Source organism: Pipra filicauda, unplaced genomic scaffold, assembly GCF_003945595.2.
Source record: "Pipra filicauda isolate LSUMZ 115617 unplaced genomic scaffold, ASM394559v2 scaffold21_size4447388_pilon, whole genome shotgun sequence".
Classification (NCBI taxonomy): domain Eukaryota; kingdom Metazoa; phylum Chordata; class Aves; order Passeriformes; family Pipridae; genus Pipra; species Pipra filicauda.
In genome coordinates this window covers 1,130,061-1,155,405 of record NW_024104332.1, presented here as the reverse complement: position 1 = coordinate 1,155,405, position 25,345 = coordinate 1,130,061, and the positions used below count along the sequence as shown (strand labels likewise).

The following is a 25,345-nucleotide window of genomic DNA, read 5'->3' as shown; positions in this document are numbered from 1 at the left end:
CTGGGAGCAGGGAGAGGTATTTTGGTACAAAGGTATTTGGCTTGAGGTTACAGGTTAAATGAGCCCAACAAAGCCCTGGGCTCTGAGTGGGAATTCTTCTGTGGATTTTCACGGTTGCGTTTCCTCAAATTCTGCATCAAAACCCGCCATTTAGCATGTCCCACTCTTCTGTGTGTGCATACAGACCCCCTACATATACATACATTAAAAAAATAGGTGTACATATACATTACATCAGGAAACAAAATAGTGAGGTGAGTTGAGAAAGAGAAACGTCCCCATTCCTTCCCATCCTGAAATAAAGGGATTAAAATTCATTGCTGTTGCACTATTAAACAGGTACAAAGGGTGAGCTGGGTGCCTTTATCTTGTCATCACCGGTTTACAGCTACAAGGGCCTGTTATTCCCCCACGATGTTTCCTCTGGGGTGACAAAAATCTCTTTCAAAATGTTCCCAGCCGCGGTTTGAGGCTTCCTCGCTCAGGGCTGGTAGATAAGGCAGCTCCCCATCACTACACGTGCTGCGGGCCGGGAGCGGAGCCCAGCCACTGGCGCCAACCGAAAAGAGGAGCTCTGCCCTGATCTTATCCGCCCGGCACGCGCAACACTCCGCCTTGCTCCACGCGGGCATCCTGTTTCCCAACACCGCCGTCGTCTTTGCACAAGAAAAACATGTTTGCAGCCCTGAGGGTGGTCGAACAACACCATGGCTTGCTCAGGGAGGATGCAGCGACTCCATGCCTGGAGACACTCAGAACCCTGGGCAACCTGCTCTAGGCGGCCCTGCTTGAGGAGGGGGTTGGCCCAGGTGATCTTTTGAGGTCTCTGCCAACCTCAAATATTCCGTGACTCAGAGAACTCCAGCCTGACTCAGAGCACGGCTATAAAAAGGAGGGAGAGTGACTTTTTACAAGTGAGAAGACAAGGGGAATGGTTTTAAACAAAGAAGATTTAGATTAGCTGTTAAGAAGAAATTCATCCCTGAGAGGGTGGTGAGAAGCTGTGGCTGTCCCATCCCTGGCAGTGTTCAAGGCCAGGTTGGACAGGGCTTGGAGCAACCTGGGATAGTGGCAGGTGTCCCTGCCCATGGCAGGAAATTGGAATGAGATGATCTCTAAGGTCCCTTCCAACCCAAGCCAGTCTGTGATTCTACCAAAAATGACTTTGGCAATGGCACAGAGAAGATGATCACTCTTCAATATAAGTATGATTTGCATGGTGTTACTACCAAATTTCCCCAGTCAAACACCAAGAGCTGGGAGGGCTAGATCCCATCAAAATTCCAAAAGGAAAATTTGACTCCTTTCCTTTTTCTGCTCCCTTGCATAGACAAAACTGCACTACAATATCTGGAGAAGCAATGCTCTGACCAAAGAGCCTTATTCATACTGTTTAAATTAAATTTTGCATATGGGATATATTAATTCCATTGGTTCACAGCACAATTGTCAGGCTTTGTTTTTCCCTCTCTCCATTCTCCCCAAATGAAGCATTAGGTGGTGCCTTGCAAGCAGAAGAATATGGGTATTGTCTGGGTGGAGTAAGTGATTAGCAATGAATTAATTTTGAAGTGACAGGGAACAGTGAGAACATGGGAGATGACAAGCAAAAGATCTGTGACACATGGCTGCAACTCAATATGCCAGCACAGTGAAATCATAGCTCCATGCTGGCTAAGCAACATAGGTTTCACTCTTCCTCTCCACCTATGAATGAATGCATGAAAAAAAAAATAAAATCAAAGGTGACGTAGTGAAATTGTCCTTGGGAAGCAGTGGGTGACATTTCACAAGGTTAATGGAAGCAATGAAGGCAAATGCAAGAACAAGAAAGGCTGTGTGCCATGTGAAAAGTTTCATTAACTGATTTGCTTGCTTGTTTTGCCATTTCCCAGAAGAAGAACCCAGTGACAGCCCTGAGGAGTTGATGTGCACGTGGGTACACCCCTTTCTTCCTTTCCTTGGAGCTGAAACTATGAAGTCAACCGAGCGTCTGGTCAGCTGCACCTTGGCAGCCCCCTAACCGGTCCCTTGAACTGCTCTGGGGAGGAAGGGCAAACCCCTTACGTTAGTCCCACTTCCTAATCATGTCCACAACTGCAATGTTCATGGCTTCCTCTCCAGAACTCTATCCTGGAAGGTCAGAGTCCCCCCACTTAACAATCTTACAACTGCCAGAATTTTTATCCTTCCTTGTTTCACCAGATCATCCAGTGGCAATGAATGAACAGGATAGTTCACACCGTTGGATTTCTTCACACACAAATTCAGAGGGAAGAGTATTGCCTGAGCCATACTGTGCCACACTGCATAGAATAGAGGCAACCATAAAAATTAATATCCAGAAAGGAAGCCAGACTGAATTCTGCTTAACTATACACCTGGTGGCTCTCCAAAAAACTATATGAATTAATACTAGTCAGTTCCAGCTGACAAAAACATTTTTATAGATAATCATTCACTAGGAAATGGCTTAAAGTATCCACTTCATTCCAAATAAATTAACAAACAAGCTTGCCTTGGCTATACCTGCTGCTGGGTTGAAACTGAAATGTGAGAGACAACACATTCACTGCCTTGACTACATATATTCCGTCCTTATCTATTTTTTGACACTCAAAAGGCAAGCACAAGTAGATTGCTATGCTCGCTAAAATATTGATTTCATAGAAAATACTTTGGATATTGAAAAGAGATAACACAGTTTTGGTTTGTTTTTTAAACAGGCAAAGAAAACAAGGTGAGAAGTGTCAAATGAGATCATTAAAATCCTTTGTCAGGAGATTCTTAAAAATGCTTAAAACCCAATAACTTATATGAAGCAAACCCATCTGAAATACATTCTTAAAGGTTTGCCTGTAGATATTATCAGCTGATTCAGAATCCAGATTTCTCTCCTAATTAGTTGAAGAGTATTTCATATTAAAAGAAAGCAAATATTACTCATTAACTGAGTCTCCCTGCCCCCACCCCAACTCTTCTGAAAGCACAAAGTTAAGTGGGTCAGGAGAAGGGTTACAAGGGATTCTGCAAGACCAAAGATAAGCCATCAGGCAGTTGGAGGGGAAAGCATTTTATCTAGAAGAACAGGCCTGACTTTCGTTCCATCGAGATAAGCACTCGAGCTTCTCAATGTGGGGAAACAGCCCAAAATAGCTGTTGTGGAATACTCCTGCCTAAATACCTCCCGAGACAGACTCACGGTGCCTTGCACTAAACCCTCTGTTTGGGGATAAGCCAAGTGGTGCAAAGGCTCTGAGAATAATGAATTAGAGGGTATCCTGTCAGGGCAGAAGTGGGAGGACTATTGTGCAGTAAAAATCGCCATTTGGCTTATTCTGCCATCTTTTTCCCCTAAAAAGAAACTTCAGGATGGGGGTTCTGGCTGTGTGTAAGCTTGGTAGTGGAACGGGGCAAATGACTAAAGACGTAACTACATTGAGGCCATCTGTGGCTTATTCAGCCTAGCTCAGATGTGCACAGATCAGCCTGCAATAACAGCAGAGGGTCTCCAAGAAGTCTTGGCAATGCAGCAGTACATACCAGGAAATGAAGTGTGTGGGCAGTACTGCAGTGATCTGAACTTGGCAGGACAGGTGAGCCAGAGGTCACTGAAGTATCAGTGATTTCACGTGAAGCTGAATGAACCAGCTAGTGAGGATATCTTCCAAACCTCTTCTTCCTTGAGAGCTTAAGATTTCCTTTATAACTAAGCCTATACCAAACCCAAAAAGTCCTTTACATTTCCTCTGTTACACAGAATTGACTTCTAAGAGCAGCTGAAGTGTCTTGTACAGGGTGCATCACACCGTCTCCAGCTCAAAAACTTCCTTTCCAACAGATATGACCAATGTAAAACTGTTATCCTATTGACACTGTTACCACTTTGCCTCTCCCTGGAGAAAACAAACCATCCGTGCTCACAAATTAAACGGATCACAGCCCACCTATGTCCCGGTTTTCAGTAGAAACTCCGAGTTGGACAACATCCAGCTGCAGTGTTTTGAGCAACGTAGATCTGGTTCAGACCCAGATAATTTAATATCTTATCGAAAGATCTAACAAAAAAACCCCAGAGAAATGAACGGTAACGTTCGCAGATGAGGCAGACGTGTGGGACACGATACAGATCAGGATGTCGGTTATCCCAAGCCACCCGGATCTGTTGGGCAGCTGGACTGGTTTGACCAACACGCGTTTCAGGACATCTCAGCTCCAGATCAGGCATCCAAGGCCCAGTGATGCTGGTCCCATTTATAGGCGGGGGGTTGCATTCTGGCAGCAGTGATTCAGCCAAGGCTCAGAGCTGGCCCAGGGTAACGGGCAGGGTAACACTGCAGAGCACAGCTCGCTGCCCCACAAACACTGAACAGCCACTCAAGGGGACACAAAGAGACCTACCTCTGTATATACCCACATGTAAGGACAGAGGGAATAGTCTCTAGAAGGAGCAAGATGTTAGAGGAACAGTTTCTGGAATTCTATCTCCAAGTCTGGTATCCAGGCTTGGACAAATAAAGGAGAGAAGCATTACAGAAAGATCTTTGGACTTTTAAAAATGAGAAGAAACTGGGTTTCTTTTTATAATTAGATGCTAAACTCATTAGTGTTAGCTAGGATTTGTTTTTGCTCAGTGCTAGAACACCACCTAGCTCTGAAGGTCTTCTAGGAACTAACATAATGCAAATAATCAACCTGTATTGATTTAAATCTTGCTGTGTTCTAATGTCTAGTGACAACTTCTTGTTTTCTTACTGGAAGAAAGGGGAGGAAAGTTGAAGGCAAATAAAGAGAACATTAATTTTTAAAAAGAACTCCCAGGAAAAAGCACTTTAAATGCCTCCTCATGGCCACACAGCAGCAGCATAGCACTCGGTATGTACTGCAGGCATCCCAACTATGCATTCACCGCTCGGGAAATGCAGCCGGTGCCCAAACACTACACGTTTACACCACTCCAGGAAAAGGAGAAGCTTTTCAAGCCACTATGAGGTGGGTTGTTTTCAGGTCAGCCTTTGAATCACCTCTTTGATAGATAACAATATACAGAGGTATCCAAGGACAACTGTATTCCATGCTCTTCACAGTACACCGGCCAGAACGGGCAAGTGTGGCCATCAGTTCTGAGCACATGGCATGTGATGCCTAAACTTTAGTTTTCATGGAGACCAATGACTGTAACTAGCCAAAACTTCAGGCACAAGGATGCTACAGGCCTAAAGCTAACCATAAAAAATAAAAATTAAAAAAAAAAAAATCTGCAGTGACTGTGCTTCCAGATGTCTGGATTTATCCAAAAAGGAGGTACAGACAGAACTGACAACTAGAAATCAAGCTGCACTAACACAAGTAGATGCTATAACGATGGTTATGGCTATCACCAGAACAGGTCCTTGGGAGAGGACAGGCACAGATGAGAGCATATCCCTAGGAGCACACACAACAGCCCAGAGAGCTCAGAGCAGCCCTCACATCTTAGTGATGCTCAGCTCCTGCCAGGCTGCTCAGGATGCACAGATTTGTACTGGTGAAGGATCTGGGCCCGTAGGTGATGTACCCCCTTGTGCTTTGTACAGCAGCTCAACCTTCTTAAGGTAGAACCTGTTTGGAAGAGGGTTTGGAGAGCAGGAGCATCTGCCAGGAGGACGCCAAAAGGCCTCTTCACAGCTCTGGGGAAAATAGAGCTGTGTTTCAGGCACATCTGCTACGGCTCGTGTGGAACTGAGAACAGCTTGACAACTTTTCTCGAGTCCAACAGCAACTGCAGAGCTCCCTGTTGTAGGTTAGTTGTGTTTCTCCACCATCCTGAATCACACTCAGAGGCAAACCTTTAAATTTGTTCTTTTGTAGTCGGTTCTCAAGAGACAGCCAGTGGCAGGTTATCACGGGAGATGGATTTGGAAAGAGAGGCTGGTCGGATTTTGCAACTAACTGATAAATCAACCACAGAAACAAATTCCTCAACTCATTTCAAAGAGGGGAGGGAAAAAAAGTTTCAAGGAAAATCTCTTTTTTCCCATCTTGGAAATTTCTGTGAGTGCTCTGAATGCTTTATTTTAGCAAGGAATAAATGTCCCTGCTCCTGACAGATTGCAGCCTTCTCCGCCCTGAAGACAGATCAATATTACAGATTGCAAATAAATAGTCAGAAGAATTGAAAACAGGATTTACAACTGAATAGCTACCACACCTACGTGAAAATAATAATTTACATTCCTCACCACACCCTATCAACTGCACACAGGCAGCCTGAAACAGGAAAAGTAACAAAAATAATGGGAAAGAGCAGCAAAGGGTGTCTTGACATTATTTGAACTGATATGAAAACAGGAGTTGAGGGCAGGGAAGTATTTCCTCTTTAAACCAAACAAAATAACCCAGAAACTTTCCAAGGGTTTAGAGTTTCAGGTTTTCTTATTGAGGAAAAAAATCCCCAAATCCTCCCAAATCTATGAAAAGCAGACACTTTCCATAGAGAATAGGTTCATTGAAAAGCAATTTTCTGTTAAAAATCAGTTTTGACAAGGTAGTTTCATCCAGGCTCGGATGTTGGATACCACAGGAGCATTTGCCAGGAATAAAAATAGGCATTTAGCTCTGAAGGGCTGGGTTGCTGGGTTTAAAGATAACTTCTTGCCTAGGGTAGAGGTGCCTCTGTTGCAGGGATGGCCAGTGACAGATCAGAAGGGATAGAGGTTCACGATTTGTGTGGGAGTCTTGAATAATCTGTTCCTATTTTAATGTGAACATGGGTGGTAACATGGAATTACAGCATGTGGAGGCGGGCTGGTGTGCACGGATTAATGAAAAATAATGAGATAATATTGAGCATTTATATAGTCTCATTAGAAGGGCTCAGTTTCTCCACTGACAGAAATCCCTGGAAAATGTCGTACTCTGGGTCTCCATCTCTGTACCAGGTATTAACAGGAAACACAAAGGCTATTTCACAAGTATATTCCTTTGAAAAGAGCTTTCATTCCTTGTCTTAAATTTTAAGCAACTCTGTACTTACACAGTAATCCTTTCAACTCGTATTTCTTTGAATCCAGAAGTCACTGTGTCTCCTGAGGTACTCTGCTGCGAAAAAAACCACAAACCAACAAACAACAAACACTTATAATTGCATGCTGGAAATTATGACATGTTTATACGATGCACCAAGAAGAGACAAAAATAAGCACTGAAGGGCAGAAGGGTAAAGCTGGGTTTATTGAGGGCTAACTACATTAGGATTGACTAAAAAGAAAAGAAAAAACAACCCAAGCATGTTCAAACTGCAATCCAAGCAAAATTTATTTTTAGTCCCTCGATTATTGCGAGTTTCATAATGGGATTTTGAGGCCCTGCCGTTGTCTCCCATTAGCACGGGCTCTGTTATATATTCTGCAGTGTCGTGGTGGGAAATGATTCATGGCAGGGCTGGGATTTGACATTCGAGCGCAAAGATGGGGAAAAAAAAAATGTACTTTGATTCACCATGTTTCAAAACCAAAACTCACCCTCAGATGAAACTTAAGTTCTTGAAAGTACTGCATAAAAACAGAAGCCATAGAAGCCAAAGCCAGGGACCAACACCTAACTTTTATTAACTGGGAAAATTATATTGGTATTGGTAAAGCACCAGGAGGCCCTTGTCAGAATGCACTGCTCAAAATTCACCTGCGCTGCCCCTGCCTGTCTGTGACAAGGGGGATTGCAGCTCAAATGGTGCTGGACTGGCAGGTCAGAAACATGGCACTTACCTGGCTACGAGATTGATCCAGTCAACCAACGTGAAGGGTGATGCTGCAGCTGAAAGACCCACTGTAATTACATCACTTGATCCAGTAATAAAGACAATGATGAAATATTTTGAAACCAGTTGCCTCCCATAGACCAAAGTAAGACTCGGCGATGACAGTGTTACACAGACAGTGGTCACTGGAGTAATTTTTAAGTGTCTGTTGCTATAAAGCAGGAAAAGGTTATTTTCCATACAGTAGGATTTCCCACCAAAAGCGCTGCAGAGGAGGGATCAAACACAATTCCCTGTTGCCCAGATAAGAGTTGAATGGGTGAAGTCAACCTGCCCTTTGCAGCTACTGACAGGGTGATTTAGAGGAAAAGGCAATGGCACCCCATGGTGTGACTCTTACTGAGACAGAAGCACAAAATGCTGGCCCTGAATCACGGCCAGGAGATTTTCAAGACTTGCTTCCTTAATAACATGAGGCCATGCACAGAGTCTCACCCCTGCAAATGGCTCAACAGCATTAAGGATTATCAAGTCATTCAGTTCCTGCCTATGAGCTCTGCCCTCAGCCTCTCAGACCTTATCTGAAGTCAACTGAAAGAGCGTCACCATCTCCAGTAAGTCTTGGGGCAAGACTGTCAAGCCAGTCATTTCTGTTCTACAATGGCACAGCATGATTTCTCACCCATGCACTAAAGATTTGGACTGTCCCATGAGCTGATCTTGAGTCTGCTTGAAGCAAAACCAGTAACAGAGCAATCCTGAGTGAGAGAAATCCAGGGAAATTCTGCTCCTTGAACAGAAGCATTCCTTGGAGACAACATACATAAAACATGACTTAAAGGAAGATTAACTTTTATTCAGATGATCTCTTAAGAAGTTTCCATTCTCATGTGAAGGATGAACACTTTTATTATGGGGAGAGGCTGGTTAATCTTTAACCAGGAATTTACAAGAGATTCTTAAAACAGACAACAAACAGTTTATGAAGCTTCATAAGATCTTTTTATTCTGAAGAGTTTGTACTGTGAATGCTACCAGATTGATAGCTGCATTATGAAAGAAAGAACAACTTAGGCGATGTGAAATGCCCAATAAATCCTGACTGGGAAGATCACCTCCGGCTACAACAGAGGGAACTCAGCCAAAAACCCATGCTGAGGGAAGGGTTCAAAGGAGTTGTGTATGCAGTCCAAGTGTTTTCCAGAAAAAGTTGGACCTTGGGCTAGTAACTGAGTTCAAAGCCATGACAAAGTGAGTGGCAGGTGACTGATGCCACCATTTTACATAGTCATACGTCTCTAGCTGATGCTGGAGCTGATGAAAAGAATGTCTTTAGCTTCAATGAATATTAAAAGCAGATCTGTGCCCAATTCACCAGTCTCATAACCCATACTCAGAAAACCCCAACTCAATCTCTCTAGTTAATTAACACGATTTGTTATCAGGTAGAAATGTGATTCCTGGGAGGTGCATAATCACCACATGTGTTTCCTGCTGCAAGAAAGAAAAGTGTATGCATACCCCAATGTCTCCAGAAAGCTTGAATGGAAAAACCCTTTCGTGTCAGAAGTTTATTTTTATTGGTAAAATATTAAATAATATACAGAATTAAAAACTGCACTTACACTTCTGAGAAGAAATAATTCTTGGACAAATTATATGCTTGTTCCTGAGATTCCCTACATTTATTCCAGTAGCTGTGCACTCAAGACAGTACAAACCTTTATAATATAATCCTTTTCACAAAGTATTACAAAGTTTCTGCAGCTTCTTTATTTATACACACATACGGACTCCCACTCTCACATGGCTGTACAACACTCACACAGGTACAGAGTACACACATACAGATGTGCAACCATATGTATGCATGTATACTAAGAAGAAAATAAAAATAACAACAAGTCCCATAGTTCAGTCTATAACGGCAAAACATTTTTAGCAGAGAGATACAGGTTTACATTAGGGTTGCTCACATGCACCACTGTCATAGGGATCGTTTCTGAACTCCTTTTATAAGAGCATGTTCCAATGAGCACATAAAGAAATGGGACGATTCCCAGTGTCTTCACTGCCTTTTGGAAAGAACTCTGATTTCATATTTTTAGTTGTTATTTTTTTTTTAATTTAAAAGATTCCTCGATCTGAGCTCAGAACATCTATCACAGAATGAGAAAATAGTAACCTGGGAGAGAAGGGGTTATTTGCCAGATTACTCACCCGGTTTTCTTTAGGAAAACAGCACTAAAATGGGCAGTGTATGAGCCAGGGAAGATGCAGACAGATCAGACCCACAGCCTGAGCCTCTACGTTCCCTAAACGGTGCTGCCTTGCTCTGATCCCACTGTCCCAGTGTGGTCCCCGTTTGCAGGAGGACCCAAACCACCCCCAGAGGGGTTCCAGAATTTGGCCCAAGGACCGTGACCCCATGGGCACCACGGCAGTCACCCACCCAACGCGTGTTTCTTCTTGACCTCAAACACAAGGGTCTGGGAGATTATTTTGGCAATCAATCAGAAGGGGATACAGTCTCTTCACCTTTGTTATTATTAAAAAGAAATCTCTTAAATACAAATTTAAAAGACAAAAGTGGCTACTGTGCATGCGCAGTAACTGCCTTTCGAAGAAATCTCAAGGGGATTTTATTATTTTTTTTTTATTACGTACCTAAATACATATTTACAGAACGGCGGCTTCGGTCTACTGGGGGGGAAAAAGGCATTAAAAATACACTATATATAAATATGTATGATATGTAAAACAAGTCCCATCTAAACTTATATAAGACAAGGACAACTCTAAAGAAGCTTTTCTGGTCTCTCAGGTAGATAAAGGACATGAGTCCTGAAATTCTTACACAGGCAAATCTCTCCCATTACAGTAAATGGCAGTTTTGCCCTAGCTAAGAGATTAGGCCTAATCCAAAATCCATCATCAAAGTCAACAGAAGTCTCCACTGACTGGGTTTTGGATCAGACCAAAAGATCTTTTTATTTTTTCTTGTTTTTAATAAACATCAATATTAAGTGCTTTTCTTAAAAAGAAAGCTGCAATTAGAAAAGAAGAGGAAGGAAGAGGCAAGAACAAGTATGTCCTTAATTCTGGATGTGGATGTGTTTCAATGCCAAATAAAAGCAGGAGGTAAGTTATGGGCTTTAGCCTAAATTTACAGTTCCTCATGTTTTGTCAGTCACGATATGAATTTACTCGAACCATACCTCTGAATGCATTTAAGACAGAGCATTTTGTTTCACTGATTCGTGTGGACTGAGGAAGGAACACAGAAACCACTGTACACTAATAAGACGTCAGGGAAAATATTGCACTTGAACAGAAAATTTGCCCAAAAAGGTGGTTTTCTTGGTGATTTTTGTTTTTAAAACTAATATAAGCAAATCATCCATGTCTGCAATGAGCACGTTTAGAAAGCAGGATCCAAGAATGAAGCATAAGAAGCAAATTTGGGGTTGGTAACCCCCACCCTGGAATACAACAGTAGTAAAACTTTTTTTAAAGCATTTTCTTCCAACAGGAAAAAAAAATTATGACCTTTTTTTTTTTTACTTTACAGTTTTAAACTTTTCTAAACATTTGCATTAAAAGTTTCCAGTTTCTCATAAAAAGATACACATTTTAGGAAAAAAAAAACCAAAACAAACAGAAAATAAAACCAACTAAAAAGGAAGGCAAATATACAGTATTATAATTACATCACTGTGGAGTCATCTTGAAGGTACCCTAGGTCTTTAAAGTGTTACAAAGAGTATGTACCTTATTTTTTTTTCTCAAATCAACTAGTTTTTTTTCTTTTTCCTGTTTTTAATAAAAAACTACACTTGAGTACAAAAATATGTAAACAGACTGTACAGCCAATGAACAAAAAACCCCCCCAAAAAACAACCCCCCCCAAGCCCCTAGACAGCCCAAAGCTACAGGAGATAAGAGCAGGCCCAGACTTAAAGCTCCAAGAAGGAAAAGGGGGAAAGAGAAAAGCACGGAAAGCCAGAGGAGACTGCTACATGGCGGAGGAAGTGAACGTGTTCAAGCTCTGAGGACACTTGACAATTCGTCAAATAATTGATCACAGTTTCAGAATCCAAACGACTACAAAAATAACCAAAGAAGTCCTTCCCTTGTTACAGTGTGTTCAGGAACGAACATCCATTTCCAGTAAGCAACGTCAAATCCCAGTAAGTGCATAGTAGGGATTCAGTGACCTCTACCCCTGCAAGAAGCTTTTCGTGTTCGATGTCACTTGAGGTAAAATTAAATGGCCCGATTTACTGCAAACTGGCTCTGCTGTGCCCATAACAGAGTCATGCTCCCCACCACGCCTTGCGGGAGGCATCCATATTTTATCCCTGACTGGTAGTACAGACCAGAGACTGCCGGTGCCCACGTACCGCCGAGTGCCAGGGATTAAGGCTGCTACACAAAAGTAAGGGAATGGGGAATGCACCTTCAACGCTGACAACAGAGACCTGCCCAGAGCTGCTGTGCTGCACCCACTGCCCTGATCTCACAAACCACGGTAATGGTTAAACACAGTTAACTGCAAGGCTCCTGTGCACTTCCAGATCTCACCGAGGGGATGGCAGGAGGCTGATCGTGCTCAAATGTTTTCCTGGGCGGCAGTGCAGTTGCCTAAATCAACACTGCCGGAGGAAGGAAGCATCAGGCCCAGCTTTGGGTCAGGCTGCTCCCTTTCTCCCACAGTGTCCACATGATACGAGCCCCTCTGAAGACATGATCTGATGAACTTCATTGTCATTCACTCTTGAAATACTTCACGTACTGCCAGTAAATACATCACAGTATTTTTATTTTTTTTGCAACTGTAAATAATATTGGGTTTTACTACAGCTTTGTTAAAATGGTCATTTCTGTCCACTAATTACTTAGGTCCCAAGATTTGTATGAAAAGGAGAAGTTTTTACAGAAGGAGAGAGACAGCTGAGGATCCAAGTGAGCATAACGATAACCACCTTTCCAAAGGCTGGAAGTGAACAGGAACTGGGAATGTTTGCCTGCATGATCAACTGGGAAGCTAGGTGAACTAAACAGAGACCATTTTATTGTTTTCCTGGCCTGTTAAGCATGCAACATGGAAAGCCTTAGCACACCCCTCCTTCTGACTATCCTCTGGTCAATTCAGACCCTTGGTGGAGAAGAACACAAGCAGCCCCTTCAGGCGTGGCTGTAGGAGGTCAAATTAGAAACCCATGATGTTCTCCTTTGCTTATACCTCAGAACACATCAATGGGATACAAGGGAATCTATTTACTATGAAGCAAGTCCTGCCTCTTTTCTACCTAATTCCTCCCCTCCCCTTCCCTGTGAGTGCCTCGGGCCCAGACCCCCCAGAGCAGTGCTAAGGAGCTGGCACTGGGCTGCCACCAGGCTCAGGCTCTCACCAAAAACATGCTGGCCCAGCCACCTTCCCCACGGCAGGCTCCACACCTCGGCTGTGCCAGCACTCAGACACTGCATCTATGCAGGGTGAATAATTAGACCTGAAACTAGGTCACCAACCTGCCAGGAAAGTACTGAAACACCGCGCTCGTCACCGCAGCGACGAATGAATCCAGCGGACGAACCCCCTTAACAACTTCTACTGATGGGCTTCTCTCATCTCTACACCAATTACTGGGGTGGCAGCAGCCTGACAGGCAACCTTGCAAACCACTTCCAATGGGCTCACCGCATTTCTTTTTCCAGGTTGAAGCAAGTAGCAGGTGCTTATAAGTCTGCTCCTGTTCCTAAGTGGGAACTTTAAAGGAGAGAAAAGTCCATTTCCAAGTGTGCTTCATTTAAAGCTCTGAGGGGGAGAAAACAGGAGACGTTGCCCCGGCGCTCCACAGCACACGGTGCAGCCGGGGGCTCCCACGGCAGGTCTTGGCATCGCGCTGGGGATGCTGTGCCGGCTGGGACCAGCTCCCAGACCAGCTCTGGCTGGACAGCTGGAATGCAGTTTGCTAGAGTAGTTTTCAGCCCTTCCCTCTCCTAAAAGCCAGCTGACTCCAGGAAATCTCACAGCAAAGTACCAACTCCTCTCTCCGGGTCAAGCTGCCAAGGAGGGCGCAGAGCAGGAGAAGGGATGTTTCCTTTGGGTTGGTTTTTGCCGTGCATTCTGAAAGGGTGTGGGAGGATATCATGAACAACATCATGATCTCCCAAAATGCATTTGGAAAAGGCACATATACAATAAAGCATATATCTAACTATACAATACCATATATATATATTTATATATTTATAAATATACTTTCTCAAGCTCTCCAGCTGCCCCAGACCATAGGCCATTCCTACCATCCATTTTTGTTTTTAAAAGCTTGTGAGCCAAGCTAAGACTTCTAGTGGCAAATTTCTAGTGGCAAAGCCAATTCCATCACACTTTTCCTGAAATCCCACTCTGACTTTAGGTGATTCTGGTATCAGTGCAGCTTCCTTTCTCCCTCCTCATTACATTATAATCACAGCAAGAGTTAAAGAAAGGAATTTATCCAGCAAAGGAACTGTATTATTGTAGCTCCTGTCCTTGGCTGAAATAAGCACCTTTGCCTCAATTATCTCCAAAGTTTCTTTCTGGAAGAAGGAGTGTCTGTTGTCTGGCTTCTTTCAAATCTGAGCAAGCGAGCTCAGGTCCTGGACAACAGCAATAATGTCCCATTAAAGGCCAGTTTTGAAGGGTTTGATTTAATTACTGACCTCCTGCCTGACAACACAAATTTAGGAATGCCCTTGTAAACAGAAGGAAATTTGGAAACTCTTACAATTGAGAATTTCTTCACCTTGTAGTAAACATACTTTAGGTCCACATGGATATTTTGTGAGCCGGGTCCTCGCATTGCAGAAACTCGCCCCATTAAAAACCAGGCCAATTAGCCAATTTAGATTCTTTCTCCCTAATACAGACTGATACAGGTTGATGCCTAGACACCTTCACATCACAGCATGGATGAAAGCACTTTTTAAGGAGATTAAAATTGTTTTAATCTCATCAGTTACTGAGCGAAGAGCTGGCTTTACTGAGAAATGCTATATATTTTGATGTGCACTCCTAACCGATTGCAAAGAGAGGTGGCTGTAAAATTCATTGGCCATAACCGCAGATAAATAGATAATGCCCTTTGCTCCAAGGATATGGATCACACCAGGAACAGAACAAGCAGTCACACTTCTACTTCAATTATTAGGCTTGTAATCCTCTAAACTGAGGCAGAACCTTGCCATTTTTGATGTAAAAGAAGCAGAAGGGTTTACTGGCAGGGATGTGCACAGAAATGACCTTTTTTAAAAATTATTTTTAATGAAAATGAGGAATGCTCACAGGAAGGCAAGTCTAGATTTGCAAATGCGTGTTTTTAACTGGAAACTTGATTCCAAGAATTTCAGAAGAGTCCGATAAAAAACCAGTCAGGTTCGATTTCCAGCACCAAATACTCAGAACAAATGGATGTGCAGGCCAAAGATTAGCTACTGAAATTCCGAGTACACTGTGAATGACTAACGAACTTGTCAAAAGTCAAGAGCTTTTCTTAGAAGTCTGCAGTGAGCAAGCAAGAGAAAAACCCAAAGAAATCTCTGCGACCCCATTTTGCACACTTCTGTGAAGGGACAAACTGTGTTACATAAAACTCTCCAATAATTTTCAGCAGGAACTAAATTCTTAAGTACATGTTAATCCAAAATTTTGTTCAAAATTTGAACTAGAATTCAAACTTTCTCCTTTCCCTAGCTCTAGGATGAAAATCTTTAATGAATATCCAGAAAAGGACACTGATAATAAAAATGAACATAAAATTCTCCAAAAAACGTAGGTTTTGGAAGATAACTCCCCAGTGCCTCCCCAGTTCACTATGCCCGTGACAGCAGGACATATAGATCTCACTTGCTACCCTTAGAACAAGAAGCTGGGCTTAACTGAACCAGCGAGCCTCCCCATCTGATCCCTTAAACATCTACAGAATACATCCTACAGGAGGTATCAATGAGTCATCAATGAACCAAAGTGCACACTAACTGCAGATACAATTACAGCCAACTTCTTTGTGGATACACAAGAGATTTTCTGCCTTTCCCGTATTCCGGTGCTTTACCAAACAAAGGCAGAAATTTTTAACACTTTTTCCCTAGCGCTAACTATTCCAAGAAACCATCGCCCATGTTTTTTCACTGATCACAGAGGGGAAAATGGAGTGTTGCCCCCAGAGAATGAAAGGAATTGCTGGCAACCCTTTTCTCTGGCTTGGGCATGTGTCTTTCTGTAGGTCCAGACAAGCCCAGCAACCTTGAGGCCCAGCACCTTCCTCTTTGCGCCTTGTTCTTAAAAGACCTTTCCTGTCTCAGCAAATCACAACCGCTTTTTTCTTTCTTTTCGGAATTTCCAGGCAAATCCTGATGCAAAACACGGCCAGCCACCTCCTAAGCCAACCTTCCTAGCTGCAGAGAATCAGCCATACAGAATAAAAGTGATGCCCTCCAGCATTTCTCTGCTTTTCTCCTGCACAAACTCCTTTCACTACACCAGGCACAAGACAATGAGAATGGTCTGGAGGATGGCAGTGGCTCATTTGCCTGAGTTTCCTCTACATTAGGATGAAGAAGGAAGGAGGGGGAGGAACCCAATGACACTAAGAACAATGTTGGGAATAGATCTTTAAATCTGTCTCTCCAAAGCCTGTACATTCCCAGCCTTGATAGCTCTCACATTACACAAGATGACATTTCTCTCCATATTCTAATTAATAGGCTACTGCAAGACTTTACCAGCTAATACTTAATAGCATTGCAGTGCTGGGAAGCAGTCATCAGGTAATCTGGCCATGATCTACTGTATCCTTTCTAAACACAGGTTCTAGCTGCCAAGAATGTCACCATAAAAAGATTTCAATCAATACCACTCAGCTCCTACTTTCGAATGCTCCAGGTCTAGGAAGAAAAGAATTAAAAAAACCTGGTACCCTCAAAACGAACAGCAAACTGGCATACACATGGAGTGCACAGATTGAAGGGAGCAGATGGAAATTCATTATGGCCTGATCTTGCTCTCTCTTTTATACTTTAGTAACTTTATACTTTGGAAAAGGTCTCCCCAGGCGCATGGAGACCGTGTGCACAGAGGGGGTTAAACCCATGCAGATCTTTCCATTCTCAAGCTGTGCTCTTGTTGCCAAACAACAACATTTCAATTGTGATTGGTACAAACAGTTGGGTTTCAATGGCAATCTGTCCTGTAGGTTTAAGCCCAGCTTTTACTGATGCAACTTGCTGGGTGGTTGCTGGCTTTGTTATTTACAGGGAGAGAAAGAAAGGAAACAAAACAGATCGGTGGACTTTTTTTTCTTGTCCAGTCTGTGGGTCAAGGACTTGCTCTGGAGTGTGTTTCTCCATTTGTTTTCCCCACAGTGAAATTAATATATTAGGAATAAAAATGAAATCTGCAAATCCAAATCAACGCACGGCACCTGCACCTCCACTTATCACTTTCTGAAAAAGTAGGGAAGGTCATATGCATCCTGTTGATGTGAAAGGCTTCTGTGCTCTCCAGCAAAATCTGCTGACACTTGCACCCCTAAATTAAAGCACAATTGATGACTTAGAAACAAAAGGAAATCACCGGTTCAGCAAATTAGCAAATAAGATGTCAAAAGGAGAAAAACCAGTCAAGGCTCAGATCCTGATGTAGCTGAAGGAGTTGGGGCAGTTCCATTGAATTCAATGGAGCTAAGAGGATTAATGCTGGCCAAGGATCTGGCTCCCATCACTTTCCCAGCTGCAAGTCTTAGTTTAGGCTGTTTCCAAGAGGTTAATACTGTGATAATAGAATGAGAAAGTATTTACATAATTATATATCTATATATACCTATATTTAAAGAACATGTTTTTACTAGTACTTTTGTCATTTTAAAATCCATCATTTTAAACCGAAATTATTTCAGAAGAGCAGCAGAACCTCTTGAGTAAACTACAGACTCTCACCCACTCCTAGGCCACTTACTGTCCTAAAAGCAAGTTTAAATGTTATTCCTAAATGCTCTCTCTTAAAAGTTAGGTCTCTTAGAAGCCAGTGAGACAACACATAGGCATGGAGTAACAGAATACAAACAATCCTAAAAAAGGTGCTTCATAAGTTAAGGAAAATAATAATACAAAGCCTCAGACTCACCACAGAAGGCCCTCAGACTTATGAAACTAAACTGCTGTAATGTGGTACAGTGTTAAGACATACATTTCCTTTTTTTTTTCTTTTTTTTATAATTTATTTACATTCTAGAGGGGCAATACACACTGAACCCAGGAAAACAGCTCTCCCTTGAAAGTAACTTTGATTCATGCTCCTAACTCCCTAACAGTTTTGCTTTAAAAATAATTGTTCATTCCGCAGAATAAAGTTCCCCCCCTCTTCTCCAGCCACCAAGACCCCGCACAGTAACTACACGTTAGAAAAACACTCTCCTCTGAAATGTTTCTACCTATTCCTCTGAAATTGTAAATGAGTGGCATCTTGTTGGGACTTGAAAGCACCTAGAAGGGTTGAGTGATATCCCAAAATAGGACATGGTGTACAACTGACTGAGACAGACACGGACTGCCTTCCAATTCCCACAGAAAGCGACACAGGTCACTCCCCAGAAAGTGATGGCAACAACAAACCCCTCTTTTATCCCTTCCCTTCCTTCTTTCTATTCTTAAGCTGGGCAGAGCAAATGAGGTTGGGTCCACAAAAAATAAGGTTAATAATAATAATTAAACAACAGCAACAACAACAACAGCAACAACAACAAAATAGGCGTTTCAATGTCCGAGGAAAAGTGGGATTGTAAGTGCAGTATTTCTTCATGTGCAGTTCTTCTACTTCATACGAGTCCCCTTTGGATGAGAAGGCCTAGCGGAATGTGTGCTCCCCTCGGACTATGTGCGACGAGAACTCATAGCGGTCCTGGCTCCGGTAGCCACAGATGTTGCACTCTAGAGGGTCCCGGTAGCCGTGGCAGCCCATGTGGATGGTGTACATGACATGGTCCAGGAAAAGGACCCGACAGTGCTCGCACTTGAAAGCCCTAATCTGCTCCCCTTCTCCGTTGATCACCTTGTAGATATCCTTTAAAGAGCCCTTAGAAGCTTTTGTGACATCCAAAGCCTTGGTGTCCTCCTTCATATAAGCCGGGCTTGGCTTTCTCTTGGGATTTAAGGCAGAGTTTCCTTGGTAGGACTGGCGGTCATCGTGGCTGCTCTCTGAGTCAGTAGAATCCAGGCAGCTATTGCTGGGGGAGCCCTCTCTATCCTGGGTTCGACTCTTTGGTCTGATGAGGGAGATCGGGCCATCCATGTTGTTGTCGTGACTGTCGGCTGTTTCCCTGCTGATGGGCCTTTCTATCCTGTTGGGATGATAGACCTGAGCGTAAGCTGAGCTGATGACCGGCGCCACCTCTGCAATTGTGCTTGGTGTGTGCTGCATCAGGGGGTGAAGTGCCTCAGCTCCAAGGTAGGTGATTGCATTGTTGATGGCTTGGTCCATCATGTGAGACTGCATCAGCTCAGCCTCCTTCTCGTAGGTTAGGTTCATATCAAAGGGGATGTCTGGATAGCCAAATCTCATGAGCTTTTCACCTACGAGACAAGAGAAATGCATGAGGAAAATCAATGTAATCCCTCCAACATGTCACTTAAAAGGGGTAGAGAGGGACGGAAAACCCCTGACCTGGGGTGAAATTATTCCAGAGTCTAAACTTAATCTTCTGCTTGTTTACTAACCTCCTACAAAGCTCCTGTCCTCGGATGGGTAAAACAGCAACCTCACCAACAGCTTTTTTTTTGTTTTATTCCAGGTGATGCATGCAGCTGCAGTGACTTCCAGAGCAATTCCAAACCTTTCACTGTGCCTGACTGCGCTCGTGCTTTAAGTTGGGAAACACAAGTTAACTGGTAGATAATGGGACTGAAATACTGAGGTCAATAAGGTCTGACAGTTGATGCCATTAGACATACTTTCCCCAAAATTCAAGGAAGCAGTACCACACATCTCCTACAGTCCAAGGCGCATCATATCTACCTTACAACAGGGCTGCCTAGTGAGAAACCAAAACAACAGGTACAGGGGGCTGTTATGGTGCTGCCTTCAGAGCCACAATATGTAAATCCTTTAGCCAGTGGAAAAAAATGTAAAATGACTGCAGGTAGTCAAGAACGGAGCAAGTTACAGGAGCACTGGAGGCTGATCTTTCTAGTTTCCCCCCCTTCAAATAAAAGATTCTATCCTTTTTGGACTGAGCAAAACACACACACACACACACACACACACACAGACTTCCCTTCCCAGTGTCTATTTAGGCAAGAAAACAAATAGAGAAACCACATGTACAGCTTTTGGTAAAAGGCAAAAGCACTGTTCATTGACACAGGCTAAATAAGTACATAACGATGCTGAAGCTGGCTGATTCTTCACTGTGTGAATCCAAATTCACATCCTTGTAACCTTTTTACATCAATGGCATTACAAATGTGTGAAACCAGAACCACGTGCTGGTACATTGGGGCAGTCACAGGGCAGCATGTTACATCTCACAGCTCTCCTTGTAAGAAGCTCTCCACTACTTACATCAGGGCTCAGCACAACTGCTTTTCCAGTGATGGCTTTGGAGTGGCTGTACAAGGAAAGTTTCATGTAATAACTTCTTTTTAAATAGAAAAGGTTATATGTATGTGATACAAGATGTACGTGCTCATGGGTGTTCACACATACAAATATTAGCTGGTTGTTCACAGTTAACTTTTAAAGGCGATTTTATGAAGTCTGATAAATTTTGGTTGGTTTCTATTGTCTTTGCTACTTCATTGCCTCGGTACATAAAACCAGATTTTTTTTCAATAGTGTAAGTTAATAAATTCAAGGAGTTGCTACTTACAACTGGTCTGGCTATCCAAGAATTAAATTACTCAAGAATATTCTATCACCTTTTGCCAAAATTGCTTGGAACGCAACGTGTATAAAACACCATAAGAAACAGAACTGTAATCCAAAATCTCTTCCAAACTGCATTAGTACATTTCGACATAGCTATCACTCCACATTTCATTTTTGACTGTAGTAATTCAGTCCACTCAGTGTGACTTATTCTAAAGTGATGCATATAGAACAGCCATGTAATCCTTAGAGATGATGCATCACTTCTGCTTGGGAACTTAGCCCTGATTAGCAAGGTAATTAAATATAAGTCTAAAGTGAAGCACATTAATATTCTTACTCTCTTCAGCAGTACTGTTCACATGCTTTCAAGTGGACCAACCGTTCCAACTGTGTACCTCACAACATTTCCCTGCTACAACGATGGTCTAGGTAATCTAACGTGGATGATTCTTGCCATCACACCTCTTTTCATGTTTCTGCTGTGCTCTGGCAGTCTGTGATGGCTGCCCTGCTGCAGATGGGATGGGCAGCTCTGAAACAGGGCAAGGCTCCAGCCTCCCAGGAAACAGTGCAGCTCCTTCCCAAGTGGGGCCAAAGTGGGACTGGAGGACAGCTCCAGGAGGCATTTGGTGTCTTTGTCACAGTGGAAGAAAGCAATGAAAATGGAAATGGTCCCTGTCACCTGCTGTGGTCATTCCCGTGCTTGAATAAAGAAATGGATCTGCTGAGGGTCTGATTCAGCCAAGAAAGACACTGTCAGTTCTTTGTAGGCTGTAGAGATCAAGAAACATTATCTATCCTTTATGGACTACTTGGATAAACGATGCAAACCTTATTTTGATTCCTTTTATCATCCATGTTTAGTTACTCCAGCACAGACAGCAGAGAAAGCTGTAAATTGCCAGTGACCTGAATTATTTATTCCTTTAATTATGATCCAGTTCCAAAGATCTCAGAGCCTTAGAAATGGAGCATGACATAAAAAAGTAAAATAAATGACAACATTGGAAGGAACCAACAAATATGAGCTCAGAAGCTGGACAAACAGTCCAACAAACCACTACAGTGTGGTTTCCAAATTAAATTCCTCTTTAGCCAAATCTACACTTAAAAATAACTAATCGGACTAATTATTCTGAATTTTCATGTAAAACTATGTTCAAATTCTATTTATTCTTGCCCTACATTAGTGAAGTAGATGAAGAAACAGTCTCTCATGTCAGTCTCTCATATGACATTCAAATAACCCTCAAAGCAGGTATTTGAAGCCAGACAAAAGCACACAGACATAGCTGTCCTGTGATACCTGCAGTCCATCTCATCAAGTAGCTAAAGCTGCTGCAGCACTGGACACTTGGGAGAAAGCTGCAAAAAATCCTGGAGAAAGCCATTACAGAATTAACCCCTGGCTAAATTTCTCCCTGACTCCCATTAAGTGGAAGCTGACTGTAATTTTGATGTTGGTTGATCTTCATCTGTTCTGAGATAACTGTGTATTTTTAATTTTTACTCTAACAACCATAGTCTTATTGTAAGCCACATAAATGTCTTGTTTTGCATCCTGCCAGTTCTTAACCTCAGTGACACTCTGTGAGAGCAAGCACCACATTCAAACTGAAAATACATGAATCTGCTCCACACGATCAGCCTGAAGATGTCTGCTTTTAATTTAACTGGTGTCTGCCTCTCCCTCATTGAACGAGAGGCAAAAAGAAGTACTCAGACTCCTGCACTTCATAAGTTATACTTTCTGCCTCCACGATTTCAACAGGTTTGGTAAGACTACTACCTCAACAGCAGATACATAACCACATCTCTCACACAGAAATTAATCCTATTTGCTGTATGCTGTTTCCTTTCCTCCTCAAAATTCAGCCAGAGTAGAGACTGTGGTCCATAACCACGGTCCCTTGGAGATTGCTGATCAGAAAGAGCAGTAAAGCATTGATAGATGTAGCATGCAAAGATTTTAGCTTATGCTTACATGACCTTCTCATAAACACCATTAAGTTGTTTTGGACAAGTGCCATACTTGCAGTATGCACAGGAAAATTTCCTGCAAGCAAGAGAACCATTAACAAGTTCTTCCTGATGGAGTTGAACAATATTTCATTGGGGAGAAAAAGGGAAGAAAAGTGAGGTCATGGTGGAAAAAAAAAAGGCAGCAAAGTGAAGACTGCTGTTATTCAACTCCAACACTGTGATATCATTAAAGATCAGAAAAGGCAGAAAAATATGATCTAGTAAGTATGACAGAGGACACTTTTTCTCCTACAGCTAGATCTGGATAAAAAATGAAATCTGGAATTCCTAGTCCCAGAAAAATGGAATACCAAAATAATCTGTTAGACCTATAGACAAAACATGTTTATCTAACAAGATAGTATAACCTGCTGAAGAGAATAATAATGTGCATCTCTCAGGCAAGGATTTCCCATCAGTAAATTTACCTCTGAAGACAACAACAACAGATGGTCAATGGCACATGAGTGGACAAGTAAAATAACTTTTCTGGTCTGAAAAAAAACTACCATCTACAGCTTCCAAAAACTGATTCAATTTATACCATCCAAACAGTGGCTTGCCTCAGTTGTGAGGTATCCTGGTCATGAGCAAGCTGCACTGCTTATGGGAGCAGTGTATGCTGGGTATGCCAGGATTTTAGGGAGGGCAGTAAGATCTCTAGCCCTCCTGGATCCGGTCTCCAGCCCTGCACAGATAACCTCTGTGAGGCACTGCAAACACAGCTCTGTTCTGTGGACAAGCTGGGAGAAAAAAGAGTGAGGTGTGAACTGCCCTTCTTCCTTTTGAGGCTGTAAGGTCTCCGAGGTTCAGAAGCACCAGCTGAAGTGTCAGTGTGTTTAACTCCTGCCCCTGGTGATCCCAGCCCGCAGGAACCCATAGAGCTTGCTGAGACACCACCAGGGAAACCTGCTGTGGTGGGGCCAAGTTTACCAGCTCATAAAGCTGTATGTGGCTTGTCAGTAGAGCAGTGCTCCCATTTCCACCCTCTTCAACCCCAGCTGTTGTCAAAGCAGTAAATTAAATGAGAGTATAAATCCTGCAGTTCTTATCAGCTATACAGCACTTCATTTCAGACCACTTTTAAAGACAACAGTCCAAGAAATAAGCTTTCCTCTCAGAAGAACTAACAACATAGGAAACACTGATGTCTCCCAGCATTCCTCATGTGGGTTGGATCATTCCTGACCTAACCTCAGCTTAGCACTGATATTTGGGCATGGTCAGCTGACCGAGAGCAGCCAGGTCAGTGTGTCAGCCCTGCAGGTGAGCTGCTGCATGCTGTTGGCCCCCTACTATTCCAAACCCTGTAGGTTAGTTACAACCAGTGGTGATTTAACAAATCCATCTGAATCTGCATTTAGCTGAGGGGCAAAAACTTCTCTAAATGGCTCTGTTAATTGCTTACATTCTCTGATCTTCTCTGTAAGTGCCTTCAGAATGAGGATGTGACACCCTGATGTTCTGTGTGACTGTCCTTCCAGGGAGTGAGCGTGGAAAACGCCTATTACATGACTTCAGAGTCTGGCAGCATACACTTACCCCAAATAATTCTCTGTTCCAGCTTCCCTCCTAAGAAGTTTAGCACTGCTTCAGTAGCAGTAAAAAGAAGCTTTAAGTTACAGCTCAAACCAAGTAAAATTCTCCACGCTGTCTCCTGTTACAAGCTGAGCAATTTTAATATGTCAAGACACAAAGCAAAATATGAATTCTGGGCCTATGATTCTAAATCTGATAACCAAAAGCCATCCAATGCTGTTTCATATTCATGCATTAGTAAGTTTATTGTGTGCAGAGTGCTGCACTTGGAGTAAGCACTTCTTCCAACACAAGGGATGCAATTTACTTCCTCATGCCAGTATTATCAGACCAGTTGTTGCCAACTCTTAGGAATTTAATACATCTTGAGATTCTTGTTTGTTTTTTTAACACATATAGAGACAGATAATTATATGACAGTCTTAGCTTGCTGGGGTTTTTTGCTGGAGAAAGGAGAGGGAAGATGACAAGTTTAAATCTCAAAAGGGTCAGAGAAAAGTTTTTTAAAAAAAACAAAACAGCCTAAGATAAAAGCTCAAGGTCTTCTACAGCATTTGCATGATACCAGGGGCCTAATTTTTGAATTTTCTGGGTTGGTAAAATTACTTCAATGATTTTCAGGATTTCTTGCTGTCATTTAACCCTCTCCATTGTTATCTCACAACCAAGTTCCAAGAGCGTTACTACTTTCCCCTTGTTCTTTTGGCTATTACAAATAACAAGTTGCCTACACCTCCACACTAAAAATAATAAAAGGCATATTTCCAGCTTACCCACAAACTTCTGTGGGGTGGAGCTTTTACGCTTTCCCATGTTGCTTGTCAGCTTCTCTATAACAGCAGGTCTCTCAAAAGGCACCACAGAAATATTGTTGTCCATCACAGGCTCTTGTTCCTTACAATCTTCCATAGGAGGTACTACATAAAACCAAAAAATCATATCAGACAGGTCTGGTCCACACTTCACAGACAACACAAATCATTTGAGCTCTGCTGACTGTGCAACAAGTGCAACAACATAAAGCAAGGTGCAAGAACACACTGGGCATCAAGACAGCAATCACTTGTAAGCAGAACCACATTGACAAAACACCTCTCATTGGGACCATCTTATTTAGCAGAAGCCCAACTTTATTA

At 42.6% G+C, this 25,345-nt stretch overlaps 1 protein-coding gene across 7 annotated transcripts in view; it reads right to left on the bottom strand.

The window, feature by feature from the left end:
* Positions 1-18,517: 18,517 nt before the first annotated feature.
* IKZF2 (IKAROS family zinc finger 2) overlaps positions 18,518-25,345 on the bottom strand; it is a 109,583-nt gene continuing 102,755 nt past the window's right edge. For all 7 annotated transcript variants that reach the window (XM_027735671.2, XM_027735670.2, XM_027735673.2 and 4 more), the window contains 2 exons: positions 24,983-25,126; positions 18,518-19,351 (listed from right to left, as the gene is read on the bottom strand). In XM_027735671.2, coding sequence (XP_027591472.1) covers positions 18,627-19,351; positions 24,983-25,126 — 869 coding nt within the window. In that variant the 3' untranslated portion in view covers positions 18,518-18,626. The remainder of the gene's footprint in view (positions 19,352-24,982; positions 25,127-25,345) is intronic.